The 22,670-nt window shown below is 52.0% G+C and overlaps 1 protein-coding gene across 6 annotated transcripts in view; it reads left to right on the top strand.

Annotated features, from left to right (window-relative positions):
* Positions 1–22,670, top strand: part of LOC105467248 (neuregulin 2) — a 266,503-nt gene that overhangs the window by 199,517 nt on the left and 44,316 nt on the right. The window contains exon 1 of one of the 6 annotated variants that reach the window (XM_071098318.1): positions 8,734–8,901. The exons of 4 other annotated variants lie outside the window; for them this stretch is intronic. In XM_071098318.1, the coding sequence (XP_070954419.1) occupies positions 8,811–8,901 (91 nt within the window). In that variant the 5' untranslated portion in view covers positions 8,734–8,810. Of the gene's footprint in view, positions 1–8,733; positions 8,902–22,670 lie in introns of those variants that run through there. One more of the 6 variants, XM_071098319.1, reaches the window with a different exon arrangement.

Raw genomic sequence — 22,670 nt, forward strand, 5'->3', positions numbered from 1 at the left:
ATAACCAGGCGCAGGTGCTCAGAGCTCCCAAGGTCCTGTGTGTGCATGCCAGTTCCCCGGAGCAGCCCCACATACCTCCACAGACTGGGCTTGGAAGGGTAGAGGTTTCCAGAGAACCAGTAGTTGACCTTCAAAGGTGGGAGGGAGGCTGGCAGAGGGCCAGCTGTAGAGCAGCAGCCGATGGCAAGGAACAAAGGTCCTAGAGCTGGAAACATATGTGGAGACTCAGGGCTCCTCTTTGAAGATTTACTGCTAGAAAGGCCCCTGGAAAGCGTTTCAGTTTTCCCTTAGTTCACAGGTAAGTACACATTGAGGCCCAAAGGGAAAATATGACTTCCCCAGGAACCACCAGAAGAAAACCAATTGAGCTAAAAGGATAATTCAGGTTTCCTGACCCTATCTCCATATCATATCTGCTTGGAATTTGCATATCCTTCTCCTGGGTAAATTATGATATTTGCAGTTCCAGGGTACCCTAAGAGCCAGCAGTCTAGAAGGGCTAGTGGTTCTTGCTTTGTGGTTAGTGCTGGAACTTTCATAAGCTATAAATGGGCGCTCTGAGGAGAAAGAATGTGGTGATTTGGGGCAGTAGGAAGGAGGAGGGCAGGGCCAGAGCTGGGTCTCCAGGGTCTCTGAGACCTGCCATAACCACTGTGAAGTTAGTGTCTGTGACATCGTCCGTTGAGGAAATTCCCAGGAGAACTAAGTCTGGCTTGGGAACCAGTACCCAGACCAGGCCAGGGAAGTTGGGCTGTTGTCCCAGGAGCAGCCAAGCCTGGGGTAGGCAGGGCTGGGCTGGGTTGGGTTGGGCTAGGCTGGGCAGGGCTGAGAGAGAGAAGAGAATTTTTTGCCTCTGGGCTCATAAATGCCTATATTGGGCAAGGCCTCTTGTTTCCTTGGGCGGTGACCCAGGAGGCTCTCCAAATTTGCCAGCCTGGGTTGAATTGTCTCTCTGCCTGGAAAGAGATTGCATCCTTCGAGAGGATCCCCCTCAGTCCTCAAGGGAATGAGAATGGATGCTGACGCCTGCAGCCTGACCACCCAGAATGGATAGCGAGAAGTGAGCAAATACCATCCAAAAGGCTGGGCCACTCATTACCTCTGCTAGGCTAGGATGGCAGCCAGCGTGGGGGACAACTGTTTCTGGGAACCACAGCTCCCTTGGGTGCTGATCCAAGGAGTCACTTTGCCCCAGAGTGGTGTAGATAGTAGCTAAGGCCTTGCTCATGGTCCCCAGAGCCCCCAGGCCAGCAAACAAGTCATTATGTCATTATATAAATAAATTAGGTACTTACATAGGCCTTGGTGTGTAAGTGCCAGTTGTTATTATTGCTGTGTAATTATGCAGTTAGCTTGATGAGCGAGGCAGGCAGAAGGGTTGAATCACCCCCCATCCTAGGGAAGGTAGACAGGCTCCCACCTCTCACCTCAGTGGGAACTGTGGCTCTGGGTCACCCAAGATAAAGTGCAGGAGTCTCCCAAGTGTCTCCCTGCAGATGGGGCAATTTACCCCAAGGTATGCCCTGGAAGAGGCTGGTAGCAAGAATCCAGGCAGCTTACTCACCTGCAGCAGGGCCTGGTACCATGCCACAGGCTTTCTGCCAGCTCCTGACTGCCTCCCCCAGCCTAACAGAGGGGCTTGCTGACAACAACCATGGGCTTCATCCAGGACAAGAAGCCCCAGAAGGTGGGGTTGAGAGAGATCATGGGGCTGGGAGAAGAGCCAGTGGACACAGTAACATCTCTTCTTCCTCATGGGGCTGGGGGTCATCTGCTCCTCTACTCCCAGTCCTTCCCCTCTCTCTGGGAGGTTTAGAACCTTAGGTTCCTCAGGTAGGAGGATCTCTCAACATCATCTAGTCCAACCTCACATTTTCTAGATGGGGAGGCAGGCCAGAGAGAGAAAAGTACTTACCCAAGGGCACACAACAAGTTCCTGGGACACTGGAATTCGAGCCTGCTCTGCTGTCCTCCTTTGTCCTCTTGTTCACATGCTGTCCCCCCACCCGATTGTTGGGGCTGCTCCAGTTTCTCACTTCCTCTCCCCATCCTGCTCCCAGCCCTGTCCAGGCCTGCCTGTTGCTTCACCTCTCCCCTCGTTTGCTCTCCCATTGCTGCCTGGCTTTCTTCTCCCAGCCCCTGGAGCCAGGGGAGGCTCCCCACCTTCTCTTCGGCCAATGCTTTCTTCTCTCTTCTGGTCCCTCCCAGTTTGCTCCTGAGGCTCCTCCTGGGATGGGCCTGCCTCTTCCCTTCCACCTTCTGCTCTTTCCAAAGAGGGTCTGAAAATGAAGCAGGGAGCATGAATTCTCTTCTGGGTTTGGGATTGGGTGGGTTGAAGCAAGAAGAGCCTCCTAATGTGGGAGTGGGGACAGAGGTGCCCACCATGGCAGCTCCTACAACCAGAGTCCCAGCTCAGGCACTGCAAAATCTGACCTTGTGTCCCATAGGAGCAAAGGAAAAGGGGACAGGGTCAAAAGGGCATGGCAGGGTGGTGCAGCTAATCACTATTGGCACGGGCCTCTGGACATAAGGAGCTGCCTAAGACTGGGCCCTTTTCAAGTGTCCTAATTTCAGGGAGATGAGAGATGAATTTCCTCATCCACTCTGAAATCCCTGTGAGAAAGGCCTGTGGACCCATTTTTTGTTTGTTTTTGTTTTGAAGGGGAAACTAAGTCTTGCTCAGAACATCACAGTCTGTGGAGGACTGGGTTTGGAGTCTGGGTAGATGGATATCAATTTCTCAGCTGTTCCAGGGATCAGTGAAGTTCATTCACTTGCCGAGGAATGTGTGTGTGCCTGTGTTGAGCAGGCAGGCACAACTCTGAGGGGAACAGCCAGGGTTCACAGGGCTGTGTGTGTCTCTAGAAGCATTCTCACCTGGCAATCAAAAGCTTTTCTGCAGCGATCTGTAACCCTTACTCCTTCAGCCATCCAGATTCTTGGTAGACAGGCTTTCTGGATTGGCTGGCAGAGGAATCTGGAAGCGTATCTCCCTGTTTCACAGCCTGAGTGCCTGGTGTGGAAAATGACTTTTTCAGATTAACCTAATCTCAGGAGCAAAACTGGACCCAAACCCAAGTGTTCTAGTATCCAAGCTTGCCCTTTTTATCCAGTCAATACAGCCCCCTTCTTTCTGGCCACCTAGTTCTCTGCACTGACTGAGGGAGGCAGAGGCACGAATGAACTTTTTTAAGAGAAGAAACCTGTTGTGGCTTACAGGGATGCTGAAGCTACAGGCCATGATGCAGATTTGGCAAGAGGCCCTATCCCTCAGCTCTGATGCGGTAGGGGGCTCTCTAGGCCTAGGCAGCTGGGTCTGGCCCCCATGTACTCCTCAGGATCTGACTGGCTGCAGCCAGGTCCCCACCGCATCCTAGAGTCATGTGGGAAATGGGCTTCCAGGCTTTGCATAATCCTTCTGGATGACTGGGAATTTCTCTGGTCCCGCAGGAAGTGGCATTTTGATCTATTTCCTCCTCTGGCAGCCTCACTGAGTGAGGAGTGTGCCTCATGACTTTCAGGCACTAAAATGAGAATAGCTAAGGGTAACAGTAGCCTCATTTTCTCCAAGGACTTTTAACTCATGGGCAAACATACCATGGGCTCGGGGATGGCTCAGGATGTCTTCACCTGGGATGGAGAGAGTGGGTTCAAGGAGCTGCTTAAGGCTGTCCCTAATCTGAGGCCACTGAAGCTCTCCCCCAATAATTCCCATGAAATAGTGAGTCCAAGGGGAGTGGGAAAACTTCAGCATGGTTCCCAAGACCCCTTTGCAGGAGAATTTTATAGGTAAGACTCAGAGTCCCAAAGTCTCAGGTAGGGGAAGAGGTAGTGTGGAGTTTTTTCCCCTTTCACTCAAAGGCATTTTTGCACATGACTCAAACAAGTCTAAACTTTCCTAAACTTCAAAGTTTGCCATGGCACAGCCTCAAAGTGGAAGGGAAAATGTTAAAAAGGAAAAAAAAAGTTTGTAAACCAGTTAAACATTGTGTTTTTTCTTCTTAAAGGAATTGAATTAACTTGTTATGTTACTATTAGTGTCCCATTGTGAAACTAGGGTGGGTCTTTTCTGGGTAATGTGGTCTCTGGGCCCATCCCCAGGCCCTGCTCACGCTGCATGAGGTTGTACAGGGCATTGCACAACCTGTGGTAAGAGGAAAGAGTTCCCATGGCAACAGGCCTGGCTCACAGGGTCATTTTCAAGCTCCTGGCAAGAGCCCTGGTCCAGGCTAGAGGTGCTCCACATGCCTGGTTGTCCTCCCTCCCCTGAGAAGCCTTTGCTGTGGGAACTGGGAGGCTGGGGAAGTGGGAGCCCAGCTGTCATGCCCCAGGGTGCCTCGTGACTCTCTCCACCTGCCCATGACCCAGGCACTGAGCATCAGTCACAGGGCTCTGGGGACTGTGCAGGTCCTGAGGCCAGTGGTTAGGCTTGAGGGGTGAGGGCTTTCTCTATTCTCTCATGTTCTGTCTTCTTGAGCAACACCATAGGTTCTTGAGAGTGTGAGCTCTGGGTACCCAACTGCATGGGTTCCTAACCTTGCTCTGCCACTTACTAGGTATTGACTTAGACAAAAATTACCTCACTTCTCTCTCTGTGCTTCAGTTTCTTCAACTGCAAAATGGGGATAATAGCAGACCTACTCCATAGTGGTGTTGTGAAGAAGTAAGTGAGTTAATACTATCATATTAGTGACCCTTCCTACTACCATTTTCATTGCCTTCACTGCTGGTTCAGGTACTCCTTACCTGACCCTCAAAATGTTCAGAGCCTGACACATAAAGAGCTCTAAGGAAATATTTGATGGTTGACCTGTTTTGCTGATTCCCTTGTCTCCACTATCTTCTCCTTCCCATCCATCCTGCACATTCCAGTCAGATTAATTTTTCTAATACATAAGTCGCTCCCTTCCTCATAAAACCATCCTTAACTTCCCATCATTTACTAAATAAGGCCCAAAAGCCTCAGCTGGCAGTCCAAGCATATCTCTGACCTGCTCACAAGCAGTCTAGTCTCAGAGTAAAGAATATGGGTCCTAGAGAAAAATAGTGAAGGCTGGAGTCCTTGCTTTGCAGCTTCCTGGGTACATGACTGTGAATGAGAAGTCTCATTACTCCTAGTCTTTGTTTCCTCATCTGTAAAATGGGAATAAGAGTTGACCTCCCTCACAGGATTGTTGTGAGGATGACAAGAGACAAAATGTGTAAAGTGCTTAGCACTAGGCTGAGGCAGATAGTATGTGTCCTGTAAGTGTTTTCTGTATGTATTTGCAGCTTCCATAGTTTCCTAACAGAAACCTGGTCTGCTCATTGTCTCCTGGGCAGGTGCCCAGGGAATGCTCCCACTAGATCTTTGTCATATCCCACTCATCTGGAATCTCTCACCTGCCACCCCCCATCAAAATCCTACCCATCCTCCAAGCTCTTCTTCAAGCCCAACCTCCCTCAGCACTAGATCTGGATACCCCAGCCCAGGGAGAGTGCTTGTGCCCTCTTTGAATTTCCATGCCATTTCTGACTCGTATCATTCATTTGATACCAAGCCATGAGCTGCTCTGGACTGCTGGGAGAGCTACCCCCAGGAGAATTGTCTTCAGCTGGCTGCAATCTCCCACTTTGAGCCAGTTTTTCTTGCTGGTACTCTTGGTCATTCTTTACTAGTGAAAGGAGGGTCACTTATCTATCCCACAAGGAGGTACCTACTACCTACCTTGTACCAGATACTGGGGTCACAATCCTAAAGGGGCTGTTACTGTAGTAGAAGAGACAGAGGTGGAAAGAAAAAACAACACAGTCAAGTGTTCTTATAGGGATACATCAAAAGAATTCAGGAAGCAGAGGATCTCATCATTGCCCTCTCCCACCCCTCACGTACGTGCTAAAGAGCTTTCAATAGCAGACCATTGCTCTTAAGATTAAACTCCAATGTCTTCATTGGACCTACAACTGTCCCGCTTGATCTAACCACTGCCTGCCTCCTCTCCAGGCTCCTTTTACAACATTTATACCATCCCGACAGACTCCCCACAAACCCCATGTGTACACACACACACCTTAGACACAGGTATACACTCATATGGACACACACCTCATGCACATACACACCCATGTGCACACTCACACTCATATACACAATCCCATACTCACATGTGCGTGCACACACACACCCCTCAGCACACTCTTTTTCAAAGGTACAAAAGCTCCTTCTTGCTTCAGGGACATTGGATGTGCTGAAACTTCTGCCAGGAATACTCTTCCCCCAGTACCTCTTTAGTCTGGCCAACTCCTACTCATACTTCAAATCCCAGTGTAAGTGTTTCCTGGGGAACGCCTTCACTACAGTTTGTTTCCTCTATCAAGCTGTATGTCAACATATATAAAGGTTTGTTGAATGCATGTCTCCTTAATATTTCACACAAATTTTAAACAATCCATCATTTGTGTAATTAGCTATTTGTCCATCCCCACCAGCCTTTATGTGAGGAGGGCCCCTGTCTGTCTTGCTCGCTGCCATATCTCCAGCACCTGGCACTGTGCCTGAAACACAGTAAGCCTGACTACCTATTTGCCAAACGAATAAATACAGAGGTCAGCTAGGCCAAAAAGGGAGAGAGATCCTGGGCAGAGAGATTAGTATAGTATGTGCAAAGGTATGAGAGGAGACAGAGTAAGTATGTGTGACTTGTAGGTGAAGTGGCTGAGGTATAGGTTTTGGGGGCTAGAAGACTGTGAGGTAGGGCCAGGTAGAATAGGACTTTGGACACCCATGAGTTTAGGTTTAACCCATGGGTTACAATGAGTGAAGTGATCTAGTTTGTGTTTTAGAAAGCTCACTCTGGGCCCGGTGCGGTGGCTCACACCTGTAATCCCAACACTTTGGGAGGGTGAGGCAGCCAGATCAGGAGGTCAGGAGTTTGAGACCAGCCTGACCAACATGGTGAAACCCCGTCTCTACTAAAAATACAAAAAGTAGCCAGGCATGGTGGTGCAGGCCTGTAATCCCAGCTACTCAGGAGGCTGAGGCAGGAGAATCGCTTGAACCTAGGAGGCGGAGGTTGCGGTGAGTCGAGATGGTGTCACTGCACTCCAGCCTGGGTGACAGAGTGAGAAGAAAGAAAGAAAGAAAGAAAGAGAGAGAGAGAGAGAGAAAGGAAAGAAAGAAAGAAAGGGAGAGAGGGAGGGAGAGAAAGAAAGAAAGAAAGCTCACTCTGATGGCCTTGGAGAGGTCAGGACTGAGAGGCAAGACTTCAAGCAAGGAGAACATTGTCTATGGGATAGGAAGAGGGAATGAACCGAGGCAGTACCCCAGTGGCTGAGGAGGATGGATATGAATGCCCTTTTGGAAACTGAAGAGCAGGGGTTGAAGCAGAAGTGAGACCTGGCCCCTGGCTCTGGCTCCGCCCAGGGCCCCTTGCTGCCCACCTCACAGAGAGTGATACTGTGTGAAGTAGGGTGGGTGCTCACTCTCCCTCAGTCGGGGTGGGGTACAAGGGTTGTCTCTTACACTTGCCCCCGCCCCAGAGCTGGCCCCTGATGAGACAGACTTGCGCCCCAAGAGCACCAAAGATCAGCCCTTTGCTTGGCCATCACCTCCAGCTTCCCCCTTTCTGTGCTCCCACCCCACAAGTTTGGCCTCAAGTTCTGGCCGCATCCCCAGACAGTCCTGGAGCTTGAGTCCCTGGCCTTGACCCAGAGTCCTAAGCCTGCTTCAGGCTCTCCTAAGGAGAACACTGTCCAGAGAGGCCTTCGGACCCTTCCCGAGGAGACAGAGGACTGGGTGAGATGATCTTTGACTTGGATTTTGGTTGGGATGGCTGTAAGGGGACACCTCAGGCAGAGCTAGGCAGGCAAACCGCAGGCTCAGGCTTTCTGGGAGCCAGAAGAGGGAGAGCCTTTGCTATGTAACCCTTTCAGCACCACACCCAGGCAGGAGGGAGGACAGCTGTCCTCTCCAGCAGCCCCTACCCAGTGGTTTGTAGGACCGGGGCGGGGGTGGGGAGTCAGTGTCTGAGTTCACCTCCGCAGGCCTTGTAGAGAGGAGCCAGCTGGTGCCGGCAGCCTGGGCTGTCGGAGTTGCAGCCAGAGTGTGTGGGAGGGGGGCTACAAGCCACCTGGGGCACCCAGGTTCCCTGCAGAGTGCAGCCTGCCCTGGCTGGGAGGGGCTCTTGGGCCACAGACCCCCTGCTGCCAGGCACAAATGGTGGTTGCGTTAAAGGTGTTCCCCAGATGGCGGTATCCCACGGGGCTGAGGCCAGACCTGCAAGCATAAGAGGCACAGGCAACCCGCCTGTACGGCCGGGGGTGCCTCGAGGTTGTGGAGACCCACTGCAAGAGCCAAGGGTGCTCGCTACCCCGCTGGGCTGGCTAGCGGGCTTCATTTTGGTCCCTTCCTGGGCCCTTTTCTTGCTGTCTCCCAACCCCCATGCTGTCCTTAGCTTGGCCCTCGCTGGGGGATCTCTACTCCGCCCTCCCCAATCATGCTCAGGCCCCCAGCCCAGCTCGAGCCCCCTCTTCGGCGAGGAGGTCTGTGGCGCCCTGTTTAGGCGCCGGTCTTGCCTACCTCGGTGGGCCCGGGGAGGGGGCCTAGGGCCCAGACCGGCCGCCCACACGCCCCCGCGGCCCGAGCCGGTGGAGGGGGGGCGAGGGTGGAGGGCGCGGGAGGGGAAGAGTTAAGGCTCGCTGCTCCCCTCCCCCGGAGGGTGTGACCGCCTATAAGAAAGGCGCCGCGCTCGGGCACTGAGGCTGCAGGCGGCGGGGGCGCAGCGCGGCAGCCGAGAGCTGAGGCCGTCCCACCGCCTGAGACCCCGTGCAGAATGTCGGAGTCCAGGAGGAGGGGCCGCGGCCGCGGCAAGAAGCACCGAGAGGGGAGGAAGCGGGAGCGGGAGCCCGACCCCGGGGAGAAAGGTAGGGCACCTCCGCGCGCCCAGAAACCCCGTTTCCCTGGGAGAAACCTGCCGCCCGCTCACCCACCCCCAGTGCCGCGCGGGTGAGTCTGGGCTGCGCGAGCGGGCGCCGCGGTGACAGGCACCGAGGGCGCGCGTGCCTGCGTGCGAGCGGGTCGTCGCGGCCGGGTGGGCAAGGGGCTGCGTGCCAGGAGCCCGGCGGTGGCTGTGCGCGCCTCTCCCCGGGCGGCCGCGTCCCCATGCAGGGGCGGGCAAGAGGCGCTGCACGCCAGTACCGGCCTGCAGGCAGGCAGCCCTGAGCGAGCGGGGATGGAGCTGCGGGTACCGACAGAAAGACAGCGGCTGAGCGGACGCGGGGCCCGGCCTGGCCGCCGAGCGCTCCGGGAGCTGTCACTGCTTCCCTTCCTCGGAGGGATTGGAGCCCTCGGGCTTGCCCCTACCCATGTGCCACACCTCCCTCCGTTCTGCTCGGCCATTGGAGCGAGGGCAACAGCACTCACCAACTCCGGAGACTCGGAGGGGATGCCCTGCCCCGCTCGCGAACCCCAGAGAGCAGGGAAGCCGCTGCTTCTGTGACAGATAGTTCCCTCGGACCAGACACTGGGCAATTGTCCCTCTCTGGTCTGCGGGAGTGCCTCCCTTGGGCCCTTGGATTTTGTCCCCGCCTGGAGGAGCAAAGCCATGATATGCGACCCACTTTCATGCCCTCCCTGGGCAGCTGCAGAGTCAACGAGGAGTGCACTGGTCTCAGGCTTCTCAGAGGCGGCCCGGGACATGCACATCCTCTCCGTAGAACCAGGCTTGCACTGGGGCCCAACTGGGGAAATCCTGGATTCTCGATTCTTTTCTCTTCTTCAGGCAAGCGTTTTGTTAATTTTGTGCTAATTTTATGTGTTTTGTACGAGTCACAGGCAAGCCATGTTCAAATGCTTCATCTCCATTTAATCCTCATAACAATCCTGGGAGCAGGTGGTCCTATCTCCATTTTACAGAGGGAGTAACAGAGGCTTACTGAAGTTAAAGTAACAAAGTACGTTCCAGAGATAAGACTGGGCTTCAAAGTAGCGTTCTCAGGACAAAGGTGCTTATCTTGCTGGGTCTCTATCCCCTCACTGGAGTGCCCACCAGATCGGCAACATAAAAATGCCTTCAAAACAGCATTTGACTGGAAGCTGGGAGGCTTCGATTGCGCTTGAGAATTTGGCCAAATCCCTTTCCTTTCCTGAATTTCTGTGTAATGATGGAGAAGGGGTAGCAAGGCTCTGAGGTCTCTATTGGGAAGAGCCTAGGCATCAAACACTATTTTCAGCAGGGTAGAGAGAAGCAGCTAAGGAAACTTAAAGGCCAGAACTGTGTTCTCTTCTTTTTAAGAGAAAACCTCTTTGCCCATTTCTGCTGGACAACTGTGTCTTATAGCTCTTCCTAAGGACATTGGTGGTCTGCTATGAGGAGCCTGTGGGTCAGCTCAAGCTGGACTCCTGCAGTGTGGGATGAGCTCCCAAACTGAGATCCGAAAGAATGCAGGGTGCCTCTTTTTAGGATGGAAAATTTATAGATTTGGTTCAGTGAGCCACCTCCATTACCCACCCCACTCCCATTCGCCCTACATACACATTCTACCTTGGGCATTTTGGAAGGCTAGCTAGGTAAGAGCACCCTCTCAACGTCAATGATGCAGGAGCTGAGCTGGTAGCAAGCACTCAGTGGGCTTCAGCTGGTGGGAATCACTAGTGCCAGGGAAATGCACATGGAAAGTATGAGCAAGTAATTCACTAAAACCTTCAGCTTAGCTGTGGGGTGGGAATCTGGAAAGTGGGAGGGAGAAAGGAGGGGAGAGAGAAGGGGACACTAATTAATTGGCTCCCCCTGGTTCTTGACCACACACTCAGCACCCTCCAACAACTCCTTAGCAAATAGCAAGAAGAGGTACCTCTCTCCACACAAACCCAGGCCAGTGTGGGGAAATGGGCTTTTCCCCTGCCTCAGTGCAGGAGTGCTGGGTGGGGCTGAACTGCAGGTGTGAGCTCTGCTCCATGACTCACTGAGAGTTTGTGGGGCTGAGGCCTGGTATCCCTAAACAGGGACGGGTCCCCCCATCCCCCATTTCCCCTTCTCCCCAGCTTATAGCCTTGCCAGCCTTGGCAGCAGTGCTGGGGGTGTTGGGCAATAAGCCTACTCATGGTATAGTGGAATGGCACAGCTGGAAGCAAGGCACCTGGGGTTCATCCCTGTTGGGCCTCTGTGTGACCTCAGACACTGTCCTCCCTTTCTGTGGGTCTTTGGATATGCAGTCTACTCTCAGCACTCACCTTCTACGTGAGAAGGGCAGAGGGTAAGCCTTCATACCCAGCATCTCTGAGAACCCCTAGAGGAGAGCCGTGAGATTGGAGGAGTGGGGAAAATTGGCCTTAAAGAAAATCAGAATCCCTGTAGTTGCTGTGTTGTTTTAAAGAATGACTTTGGGCTGGGTGCAGTGGCTCACACCTGTAATCCCAGCATTTTGGGAGGCTGAGGCGGGCGGTTCACGAGGTCAGGAGATCGATACCTTCCTGGCTAACATGGTAAAACCCCGTCTCTACTAAAAATACAAAAAACTAGCCGGGCGAGGTGGCGGGCGCCTGTAGTCCCAGCTACTTGGGAGGCTGAGGCAGGAGAATGGCGTGAACCCGGGAGGCGGAGCTTGCAGTGAGCCAAGATCGCGCCACTGCACTCCGGCCTGGGCAACAGAGCAAGACTGTGTCTCAAAAAAAAAAAAAAAAAAAAAGAATGACTTTGGAAGGGGATTCTAAGTTACCAACCTTTTCTGTGTGCCCCAGTTGGTCAGGGGTTCATAAAAAAAAGTCTCCTCTGCTGGAGGTCCCCTGTGAACTGAGAGTCTGAAGCTGCCCACAGGCAGACATGGGGCAGGCTTTGGTCTTCACCAGAGTGTCCTGGAGTGTGAAGGTAGATTAGCATCACTAGCTGAGAGCTCTGGACACATCTCATTTCAATTCCCTGGACACAAATACATCTTTGCAAAGCGTTTCTTTCCCATCTTTGCTATCTCCTGCCTCTGATAAAGATGCTGCCCTGACTTCTAAAACAAACTCCCTTCTTTAGGCTGTCCAGGACCAGGTCAGAGGTGGGATGTGCTCATGTGCATGTGTCGGAGCCACATCTGGGTGTTGCTTCTGGCAGCCTCCTCCTCTGGTCTTGGCCCCTGGCTGACCCTCCTGAGCCAGGCACCTTGAGCTGTCCTCCTGCCACTCTGGAACTCAGCCTATGCCTCATGCTCTACTCTGGCTCCGTGGCACCTTGAGGTTCATTACAAACAATAACAACAAGCAGAGAGTGACTTTGTACTTCCCAACAGTCTTTCATCCTGAGAGCTCAAAGCAGTTTACAGACCAGGACTCATCAGTCTTCATTCCAGGTCCCAGGCATTCGGCAGGGGTGAAGAGGGGACAGAGAGCTCTAGTCTTTCCAGATCGGCACAGCGGTACAGCTGGGGTAAGGCAGTGAGTCACCTGGGATGGGGGAATCAGATGGCCAGTAGGTCTGGGATAGAAGTAAAATTGGACTACTGCCTTTAGGTTGCAAACAGAGGGGATAATCCCCCTTGAAAGAGTGTGAGCTGGACCATTCCTTCCCCTAGGTGGAGACCTAGGCCCTCTGGCCTGTGTGGGCTCCTTGAGTTGCTGGAGGAAGAAGCAGCAGCTTTTTGGAAGAAAAGTCCCTTGGAATCAGAGTTTTGCAGGAATATCAAAGTGATGCCTGTTGTTGCCTTCTTCCCCTTGGTGCTGGGAGCTTCAGGGCCAAGTCAGGGAAGCTCTGACATTAGGGCAGTTCCAAAGTGAAGATACATGGAGGAAAAGGTGCTGGCCCAGCCTGGGCAGGCCCTAGCCCTGGCCTTGGGGTTGGTTTCCCAGTTGCTACCCATGCCTGCTCAGCCCCACTTACTCCACTAGCCCTCCTCTGTTCTCTAGCCCACCAGGCTGGCCTGAAGGACTGTTACTATATGGAAGAGGGGCTTAGGAAAAAAAAAATAACCTCTGGCAAAGCATTGCCAAAGCATAAGACCTGGGCCCCATTGGAACCATGTTCTCATTGTGTTTTCCCACCATTTCTGAGCCAGTAGCACACCCTTTTAACTTGATGGGAAGCAAGTAGCAGCCCATTTTCCCAATCTTCCTCCAGCCTAGCCATCCCCTCGTCGAGACTTCCAGGCTCTGGCCACATGGTAACTACATAAACTACATGTATGTTCATTCACCTTTGTGTATTCAATTCTGTAAGCATTAACTGAGCTTCTATTAAGTGAATAAACAACAGGCCCTGCCTTCAGGAAGCTCAGAGAGACAAATCCTTATACAGCTACCTATGATCAGAGCTGAGGGTAAGGCCAGAGATAGATGTGCAACATCTGGTGAGGAGAGGAATGATTTGTTCTCCTAGGACGGTGTAGGGAGGACTTCACAGAGGAGATGACATTGGAGCTGAGCCTGAATGGTGACTAGGAACTTACCAGGGAAAAGAAAGGGACTTCTTAGAAGTAGAAACATGTCCATTACCAACTTTCATGGGAAACAAGGAGGCAGCTCTCATTTACTAAGCACTCACTACGTGCCAGTACTGATACTATAAAGTATACTATACTGATACAGTATAGTACTGATACTATAAAGTATAGTATTATTTTATCATCCTCACTTTACAGATGAGAAAACTGGAGCAGAGAAAGTCCCATGATTAAGCACGAATTAGTGCCAGGATGGGATCTTAAGTTCTGCCCCCTGCCCTGCCTCAGTCATGCACAGTCCACCTGGCTCTGGGTTCTTCCATGCCCTTCAACAAAAACCAGGGAGAGGCAGAGGATCCCTGTTGGTCCACTTGGAGCAGGCCCTCCCCATCAGATCAGCTGGTCAGATATCTACTTCCTGGGCTCTTGGGTGGGGTTTAGAGGATACAAAGATAAGTGGATTGAGTTCCTGCCCTCACAAGGAGTTGCAGTGTGACTGGCAGTAAGCTGTGAACAGGAACCATGGACACTGACACAGGAGGGTAGCGCTGAGGCCTAGAGGCTGCACAAATAGGCAGGAGCTCCTGAGAAGATAGTGGTTTATTATGGTCAAATGGCCTAGCCAGAAACCCAGCTAGAGGTCTAGAGTCCAGCTAGATCTAGCATCAGAATCATGGAGCCCCTTGTGCAAAAGGTGAACATTTAATGGGAACTTGATTTAAAGCACGAACTGGGGACTTGCTAGAAGTACAATTTCTTGGGACCTACCCCTGACCTACTGAATCAGTAACTATGGGGATGGGGGCCAGTATGTGCATTTTACCAAGCCCCACTCCCACCCACCATTTATTATGATGCACGCTCATGTTTAAGAACCACTGATTGAGCTGGGTGGCCCAGCCCCCAGAGCAGAGCCCTGTAGAGGGCCTGTCAGTTCCATAGGTGTTCACCCAGCTCCTCAGTGTCAGGCATGAGGCTTGGGGTCTGCAGTGCTGGCTGAGATCCTTTCACCTGGTAGGACAAGATAGACATGAACAGACCTAATTCCAATTGCAAGGCTGACCCTGGCAAGAGATGGCCCAGAACAGATAGAAGAGACTAACTCTACCAGAGGAATCTGGGAGGCTTCGTGGAGGAGGAGATGGGGTTGAGGCAGACTTTGGAGCATGAGAAGGACTTTCGCAAAGGGGCTAGGTGCCCAGATTGAGGAAGTCACTTAAGCAGGTGTGGAGGCTGGGAAACAGGATATTTGGGGAAATAAGGCACACTCCAGAAGGTATGCTGCCAAACAATGGATTTTCTGAGTGCCAGGCTAGTGAGTTTGGACTTACCTGAATCAGCAGAGAGTTAAGGGTTCTGAGCAGGAGAGTGACCTAGTCCAAGCTGCTCTATAGGCATCATAGCCACCCCCAGTTTGTGAAAGGATGGGAAAAGGGAGGGCACAGTCAGGAGCTCCTGCAGTAGCCCCAGCTGAACCGTCAGGATATGCGTGTGGTGATGGGTGAGTAGAGGAGGCCACAGGCTTTGCCCCAGGATAGCTTGCCAGCTGCAGACACTTTGGGAGGATCCTGGGAGTTTGGACCTGGCAAAGGAGCTGTGACTTCTCGTGCAGTCAGGTGAGGTCTGGATCTGAACTCATAGTTCACTCCCTTCACTGTAAAGATGGAGAAACTGAGGCCCAGAGAGGGAAGTCCACACACCAAGGCAAAGGACTTGGCCCTATAGGGCAAGAATGAGGGCAGCAGCCTGCTCCCCACAACCAGCCACTGCAGCCTGGGTCTCACCACTCATGCCTGCGGTGCAGATGGATTCCTCTCAGTTCCGTGAGTACATCGTGGTTCCTTCCGGCCTTATTCCTGTGAACCTGCCGTTCCCTTTGCCTGGCACGTGTTCTCTCTTAGCCAACTGCTGCTCATTCTGCAGGCCCAGCATAGGCTTTGTTTCCTCTGCAGGGCTCCCTGGTCCCCAAGGTGAGGAGCACATTGCTCAGCTAGAATCTCCCCCAGGGCCAAAGCCACGTCAACCTGACCCTTAGCAGTCAAAATGTGCTCAGTGCTCAATCCATTCTTGAATGAACACATGAATAAGGACATTCTCAAGTTATTTCACCCCTGTATGTGAAGACCTAACTGGCCACTCCTGTTTGAAGAGGGTCAGTCTCATGGAAGGAGGCTGCCCCAGTTGAGCTTCCTGCCCAGGCTGGAGCCCCTTAATGGTTGGGTAATGGTAGGCTGATCAAGAGTTGTCTTTCAGTCAGGGCCCCGACTTCATCATCGGCTCTGCCATTCTAGGGCAGATGCCTGTTTGGGCTGAGGGGGAGGGAGAGGGGTGAGTTGGGGAGGAGTGTTGGGTGGGAAAGGGCTCTGGGATTACCTGTCAATGGACTCCACCCTCCAGTAAGTGCTCGCAGCAGTCTTGATCTGGGCTGCTCTGAGGCACCCATCAGTCACAGTCCAGCCTTTACATCATTAATTCATTTTCTTGGCCTGTGATCAGTGAAGACCTACCCAGTGGCAGACACCAGGAAACACGGCGATTCTGCAGCACACACCCCTACCAGCTCCTCACAGTCTAGAAAGATAAGAACCTGATTTTCTCCAAGGTGAGAAGCCCCGTGAAGAGCGAGAAGAGCGTGTGACAGGCTCAGGGAGTCTGTGAGGCAGAGACTGCTTCTAGCTGGGTGGATTAGTGAAGGTGGTGGCATCTGAGATCTTGAGGGATTTAGATTAATAAGAGCTGCCGGTTATTAAGCTATCTCTGTTTCAGGCACTGTGCGAACTTCTTGACATACATTACCCTCATTTAATTCTCTCCACAATCCTAAAAGTGGATGAGATTGTCCCTGTTTCACAGACAAGGAAATGAAGACTCAGAGAGTTTAAGTAACTTGCCTAGTTATACAGGTGCTGGGCAGAACCAGAATGCACAGTGGCATCCGTCTGACCCCACAGCCTGCATGTCTGACCCTCTCAACTTGGCTTCCTGTGTGAGGGATGGCATTTAGGGGAAGCAGGAGCAGAGGGCATGGAGGCAGGGCAGAATAGGCATGGGCATGTTTGGGGAGCAACCAGTGATTTGGTTTGCCTGGAATATATGATTCCTGAAGGGAAGTGGTAGGGGAATGTAGAGAGGCAAGTTTGGGAAGGAGGCCCATTCACTGACCCAGCAAACATCCCCTGAGGGCCCTGGCTGCCAGGTAAGGAAGGTGGGCGGCCTTTCTCTGCAGACATCACAGAGCCAAGGAAGGTTTCTGGATGGCCGTGAGGCACACTGAGGTGGAACTGCCAAGTGTACACTGTTCTTGTCGTGGTACTGGGGGGTGGGGAGCAGTATGGCCTGAGCCAGGGCCTGGCAGATGATGGAGAGTTATGAGGATAAGAGGCATGGTAGAAGCCAAATTGACTCAGCCTTTGGGGAAAGTCAAGGGAGACACAGGATTGTCACAGATAACAAAGTGACTGAAAGAGGGAATCCAGGAGAAGGAGCAATCTTGGAAGAGAAGATGGAGAAACTGGTTTTCCGCATGTTATATTTAACCTAATGACTAAATACCCAGGGAGGAAGGTGTTCATTTTGGGGTGAGTTCTTTCCAGCCCCCTTGCCATCACTAGCCTGGACCACAAGGACCACATTTCAGCCTTCTCAAGCTCCCAGGGTGCCTAAGCTGGGACTTTCCTGCTTGCAGTTGAATTTGAAGAAGGAGACAGGGCCTCTGGCAGCCTGGGCACCCTGCATCCATGGTGAGCACATGAGCCTGTTCCTGCTCTGCATCAGGCCTGCTAAGACCTTTCTCCTGAAACCCAGCATTTCTTCAAAACCTTATACTTTTATGTTATCTTAAAAATCCACGTGAACTTAACGCTCTTCTCCACCATATGTCTGTTTGTTCTGATGCAAAGGTGCGCTTTTCCTTATTAATAAGCTTGGCAGAGCCTCAGAAAGAGCCCCTGAGATCATCCTGTGGCTTTTGCATGTATCCCAGTTTGAGAAGCCAGTCTTTTGTGCATGTACAAGGTGCCTCCCCCTTTCCCCAACCCCTGCTACACTTCCCCAAGACTCAGAGCTTCAGAAACAACTTTCTCCAGCCAGGCCAAGGAGGCAGGAAGTGCAGGCCCACCCCAAAGAGGATGGGGCTCTGGGATCCCCTTCTTGGCCCTTTCTGAATTCCCCGAGCAAAAGACGGCCTAGTCCACCTACAGCAGGCCCTTTCCACAGAGGGTTCTCCTGGGCCAGGGCCCAAGACTTTGGCCCAGAGCCCAGCTTTCCCCAGTAGAGAGATTAAACAGAGTTTGGGTAAATGGTAACAGTTTTCCAGAACTGTCATCTCTGCTTTGTCCCCGACCTCCGCCCTCAGCAGCTGAAAAGATGATAATGGTCAGAGGCCTTCCATCCCTCCATAGAGAGCTTTCTCTTGCTCCATTCCTCTAAAATAGACAGAGCTTGGTTTATAAATGAGTCAACTGAGGCCCAGAGAGGCTAAACTACTTACCTAAGGGCAGACAGCTGAGAAATTGGGAGACTAGGACAAAGACCTGGATTGCTGTGTCCTCAGCTGCCTCTCTTTCCCCTGTTCGGCGCTGCTTCCTCTGTGCCTCATCCGTGCCAGTTCTAGGTGTCTGTGGCCTGTGCCGCAAGCACTGCTAAGAACCCAGGGAGACTGAGGCGTCTGTGTTGAGTATCCCTATGCCTACCCGAGCAACTGCTGCCCTGCTCTGTGAACCTGTGCCATCTCTCCCAGACATAGATGACAACCCCCTCATCTCCCCTCTCTGCTATTCATGTGCCTGTATCCCAGTCCTGCGCTGGGTGGAGCACTGTGGCGTGGACCTGCATGACTCTGGGGTCAAGGCCTCTCTCCCTGGCCTTGCAGAGCCCTGAGGAGGCCAGTGTTTCTCTCAGGACGCTTGGCTCCTGGCAGAGGGGCCTGTGGGTGGGAGTAGTGTTGTCCCTGGTGGTCAGGCCTGGGCCTGTGCATACCTGCCCTCACACTGCAGGTTGGGTGTCAGTGGATGGGTGCTTCTGGATGGGCAGGTGAAGCTTTAAGGCAGGAATCATTTCTGTCGGTCTTGGTGTTGCCAAGTTTTGTCTCCTCCTCCTCCCTTCCCCTTCTTCTTTACCTGCCCTCCTGGTGCAGCGTCTGCCTCCCCTCTTTAGTTCTCATCCCAGCTGGCCTGGCCCCTCTTCTCCACCTTGCAGCTGAGGTGCCAGGCACCTGGACTGCTGAGTTGAAAGCCCATCAGGTCTAGGCCGGTTTTCACTGGTGCAGGGAAGGTGGTCCTCTTTGAGGATCAGCCTTTGTGGGAGCCCTAAACAGGAGGCAGAGACCAACCCGAGGCCAGGGCCATATCTCGTTTGGCACCAAATCCATGGTGACTAGTAAGTGCCTCGTACATCATAGGGACTGTTGCATGTGGGTATTTGTTGGATAGATGTAAAAAGAGGGCAAACCTAGCCCAGGCATTGGGCTGGGCCTAGGTGGCTGAGGAAAAGCCAAGCAGCCCAGCTGGGCATACACTCCCTTTGGGAGCCTGTCCTGTGAGTGTGAAATGGCTCTTCTGCAAGCCATGGGTAGGATGCCTGGCTGCCTGGGCCGTCTGTGCCCACTTAAACCAGCTGTGTTTTTAGTTTAGTGGGTTTTTTTTTTTTCTTTCTCATTTGAACTTGGAGTCTGTAATTAACCTCCAATAGGTTGCAGTCACTTTGTGGGTGGGAGAGGGGTGGGAAGGGGGCTGACCCACAGCTGGCCAGCAGCAGGACAGTGGGAAACTTTGATGCCAGGCAGGCTGGCCACATTGTCTCCAGGTGTTGCCCTGCAAAGGGAACTGCTCAGCCTTAGTCATGAGGTGAGGATCATTAACTCTTTTAAGAGCCTGCTGCCCCTGCCCGCTGGATGCCAGGAGGGAGGCAGAGCCAGGTCCTCCCTGGCTGGGTTGCCCAGCCATGTCCTGAGCGTCTGTCTTGCTCTCAGATCTCGGTAGGCTCCGCACCCACCGCCCACTGCCGAGAGGAATGAGGTTAAGCTGCTGGCAGCAGCGGCACCTCCTGGCCTCGGGGCTGGGATGTGGGAAGGGAGCAATCCTGGTTGTTGTTGCTGTTGTCGCTATCTTTAATGAGGTGCTTTCTGGGGATGGCCTGTCAAACAGATACAGGCCAGATACCCTGGCTTGGCACCAGGAGATAGGAAGCAGAAGCCACCGGATACCCTGTGGCCCAACTCATGGCAACCATGGGGAGGTGTCCTAAGGTTTTATGGAGCCCATCCTGGAGGAAAATCTTTATGTGGAGGCCTGGGCCATCCTTGAGAGAACTTCTTCTTGTTCTTATAAAGCTGCCAAGGGAGATCTCCCCACATTCCCACACCTCAACTCCAGTGAACCCTTGTCCCAAGGGGAAGAGGACTGGATGAAGTAGCCTCTGGGCTTCCCCCAAAACCCAGGGAGTATGGGAGCTCAGCAGAGGGGGCTTGGTCTGAGGAAGAAACCTTAGGGGAGGGAAAAGCTGCCCAGTACCCAAAGAGCCACCTAGGCCCTCAGCTTGCCACCTGCCCCTTTCATCGCTAGGGAGGGAGCTGCTGCGGGGATCAGGGTGTCAGTAATGGCCATGTGTGCAGAGTGGTGGGAACTTTCTCCCCCTTCTTATGCACACAGAACTTCCTCTTGCTTTTGCTGGATACCTCTCATCTGTCCACTCTCCTGTGTGCTGGACCTTTGAGGGTCCCCTTTCTGCATGAGAAAATATGCATGAACCCCCAGGACTGCTGCTCCTCCCTTCAGCCACAAAGCTGAATTTATGGAGAAATTCATTGCAATATCGTTATTATTAGCAGAACATTGGAGACAACCTGATATGCTCCTCTGAACAATGAAATATTATGCAGCTATTGAAATGATTCTAGACTTGGAAAAAATGTTTCAAATGTATATTGACTGAGAAAATGGGATATAAAGCATTTTGGAGAGAAAAGTCTTTTGGGAGACATTTGAAAATGCCTACAGTGGCTTTCTCTCTGTTGGTAATTGAATTGATTTAAATGTGTTTTTCTTTTTCCTTACTTGTATAATTTTTTCACAACAAAAATTTCTTATGTAACAAAACAACAACAGAAGGGGACAAGTTAAACTCTTTGGGGAGTAGGGGGTGGTTACTCCATATACAGCTGGATCATTTCTGTCTGGGGCCAAACACAGAACTTGGCTCATAGCAGGCATTTAAACAGGGGAAAGGAGAGGTGCTCAATACTCAAGGGCCCAAGTAGTCCATCGGCTTGCTGCCTACTCCTCCATCTGTGGAGAAGGAGCAGCAGTAGGGATCAGAGTGTCGACTGAATGCGGGATAAATACCTGCCCACTGCATTGCTTCAGTTCTTTCCTTGACAGATCCCATGCATCCCAGGAAGCCTGTTCCTCTGCTTGGTTCAGCTCTGGCCCCAAGATATTCTTGAGACATGGTGTGATGGTCTCTATACCCATACACTAGCATTGTATTCTGGGCCCTGGGCTGTAAAAGAGACACAGGCAATACCAGATCTAGCTCAGAGAGGGTGTCTAGGTGAGGGGCTGATCTAGCCCTGTCATGTCTGAGGTCCCATGAGAGCTGTCTCTGGATGCACAAATGTCTGCTATGCGAACAACCCCTCAGCCTTATCCCACATGACCCCAGGGGCTGGTACTAGAACTGATGGCTAGAGGATGCATAGAGAAAGGATGGTGGCTCAGGATAAGAAAGAGCTTAAAATGCAGAAAGTAAGGTCAGGTCATCCTCTAACTTATAAGCCTCTAATGCCTTCCCAGCACACCTACAAAACCAATCCAGGGCCATCTTGGGGAGGTCACCTCAATCTTTGCCACAGAAAACCTGGCAGGGCTCTAGGCCCAGGAGTGTGGGTGCGGAGGACATTGTTCCAAGGCCATCTGGTGTATATTCTTCTCTTTCCTGCCACCTGAGCTGCTGCCACTGCCCCCTGACCCCAAGGAACTTTCCTACAAGGTTTGCCCGACCCTGGCTTTCAACTTTCAAATCACTGCAAACTAGGATTTCTGTGAGCAAAGACCAGGACTCGCAGCTGCTAGAGCAGGAGGCATGGCTTTTAGCATCACAGATGATTCTGAGGAACCGTTAAGAGCTATAAAAGAAAACTCTTTGTAAAGAACATAGCATGATTCAAATGTATGGTTATTTTTATGTTGTCATCCTTTAAACCAGGGCTGTCCAATAGAAATATAATGCAATCCACATATGTAATTTTAAAATTTCTAGTAGGCACATAAAAAGTTGGTGTTTTTTTTTTTTTTAATATACAAAACAAATCTGGACTTCTCATCCTGGCTTGCACAGCCCCATGTCAACCTCGGCCCTGCCTACCTCTCCAAGCTCCCCTCACACCCTGCCCATCTTCTACTATCTTCCAGCCACATAGGCCTCTTTTGGCCCCATGAACTCATCAAGCTCATTCCCACCTTAGGGCCTTTATCCAGCTGCTTTTTTTTTTTTACTGTCTCATATTTCCTGTTGATGTTTTGCTTATTGTCCCCCTCGCTAAAATTCAGGCTCCCTAACAGTAGGATGCTTATCTCTTGGTATGGTTGAATGAATGAATGAATGAATGAATGAATTCATTTGGAATGAACTGAATAGATGAATAAGGAACAGGTGAACTAGATAAGGTTGTTCTGAAGTGAGTGGACTATCCAGAAATTGCTACTGAGTCACACAAGGTTCTCACTAGATGGAGTGGGCTCCCTGTGATCTGAAATGCGGTCCTGTGTTTTCCATCGGTGGCCGGCGATTACTTTGGAGTTCTCAGTTCCTCAGGCCCTCTGAATTAGGGCCTTGCCTACTGTTTCTGGGAACAGTCTCTCTGTAACACATCCCCCTAGCCCATCGCCATCACCACTAAGCAATGGCCACAGGCTAAGTGCATAATATAGCACTGGAACTCATGTCAGGAACCAAGGTGGTAGAGTAACCCCTGCTTCCTCCCACCAGCTGCCACCACCATCCTCCCTCCCCCACCGCCCCATCTTGTTGGGGGGAAAGTGGTTCATGGTGGTGGGGACAGGCGGTTCCCTTGTCTCTGAGTTGCAAGAAAAGTCAACACACTCCAAGTGTGGTAAGGGGACAGTTTAGCACCCGAGAAGAGCTCTCTGTGTTGTGTCCCCAGTTCACAAGAAAGGGGAAGGGACTAGTTGAAGGTCACCACTTAACCAAGAGGTTAGATCATCACCAGGTGTCAACCCAATCTTAGTGCAAAGTCACTTGTGCATATGTGTTCA

The sequence above is a fragment of the Macaca nemestrina genome, chromosome 6 (genome assembly GCF_043159975.1).
Source record: "Macaca nemestrina isolate mMacNem1 chromosome 6, mMacNem.hap1, whole genome shotgun sequence".
Classification (NCBI taxonomy): domain Eukaryota; kingdom Metazoa; phylum Chordata; class Mammalia; order Primates; family Cercopithecidae; genus Macaca; species Macaca nemestrina.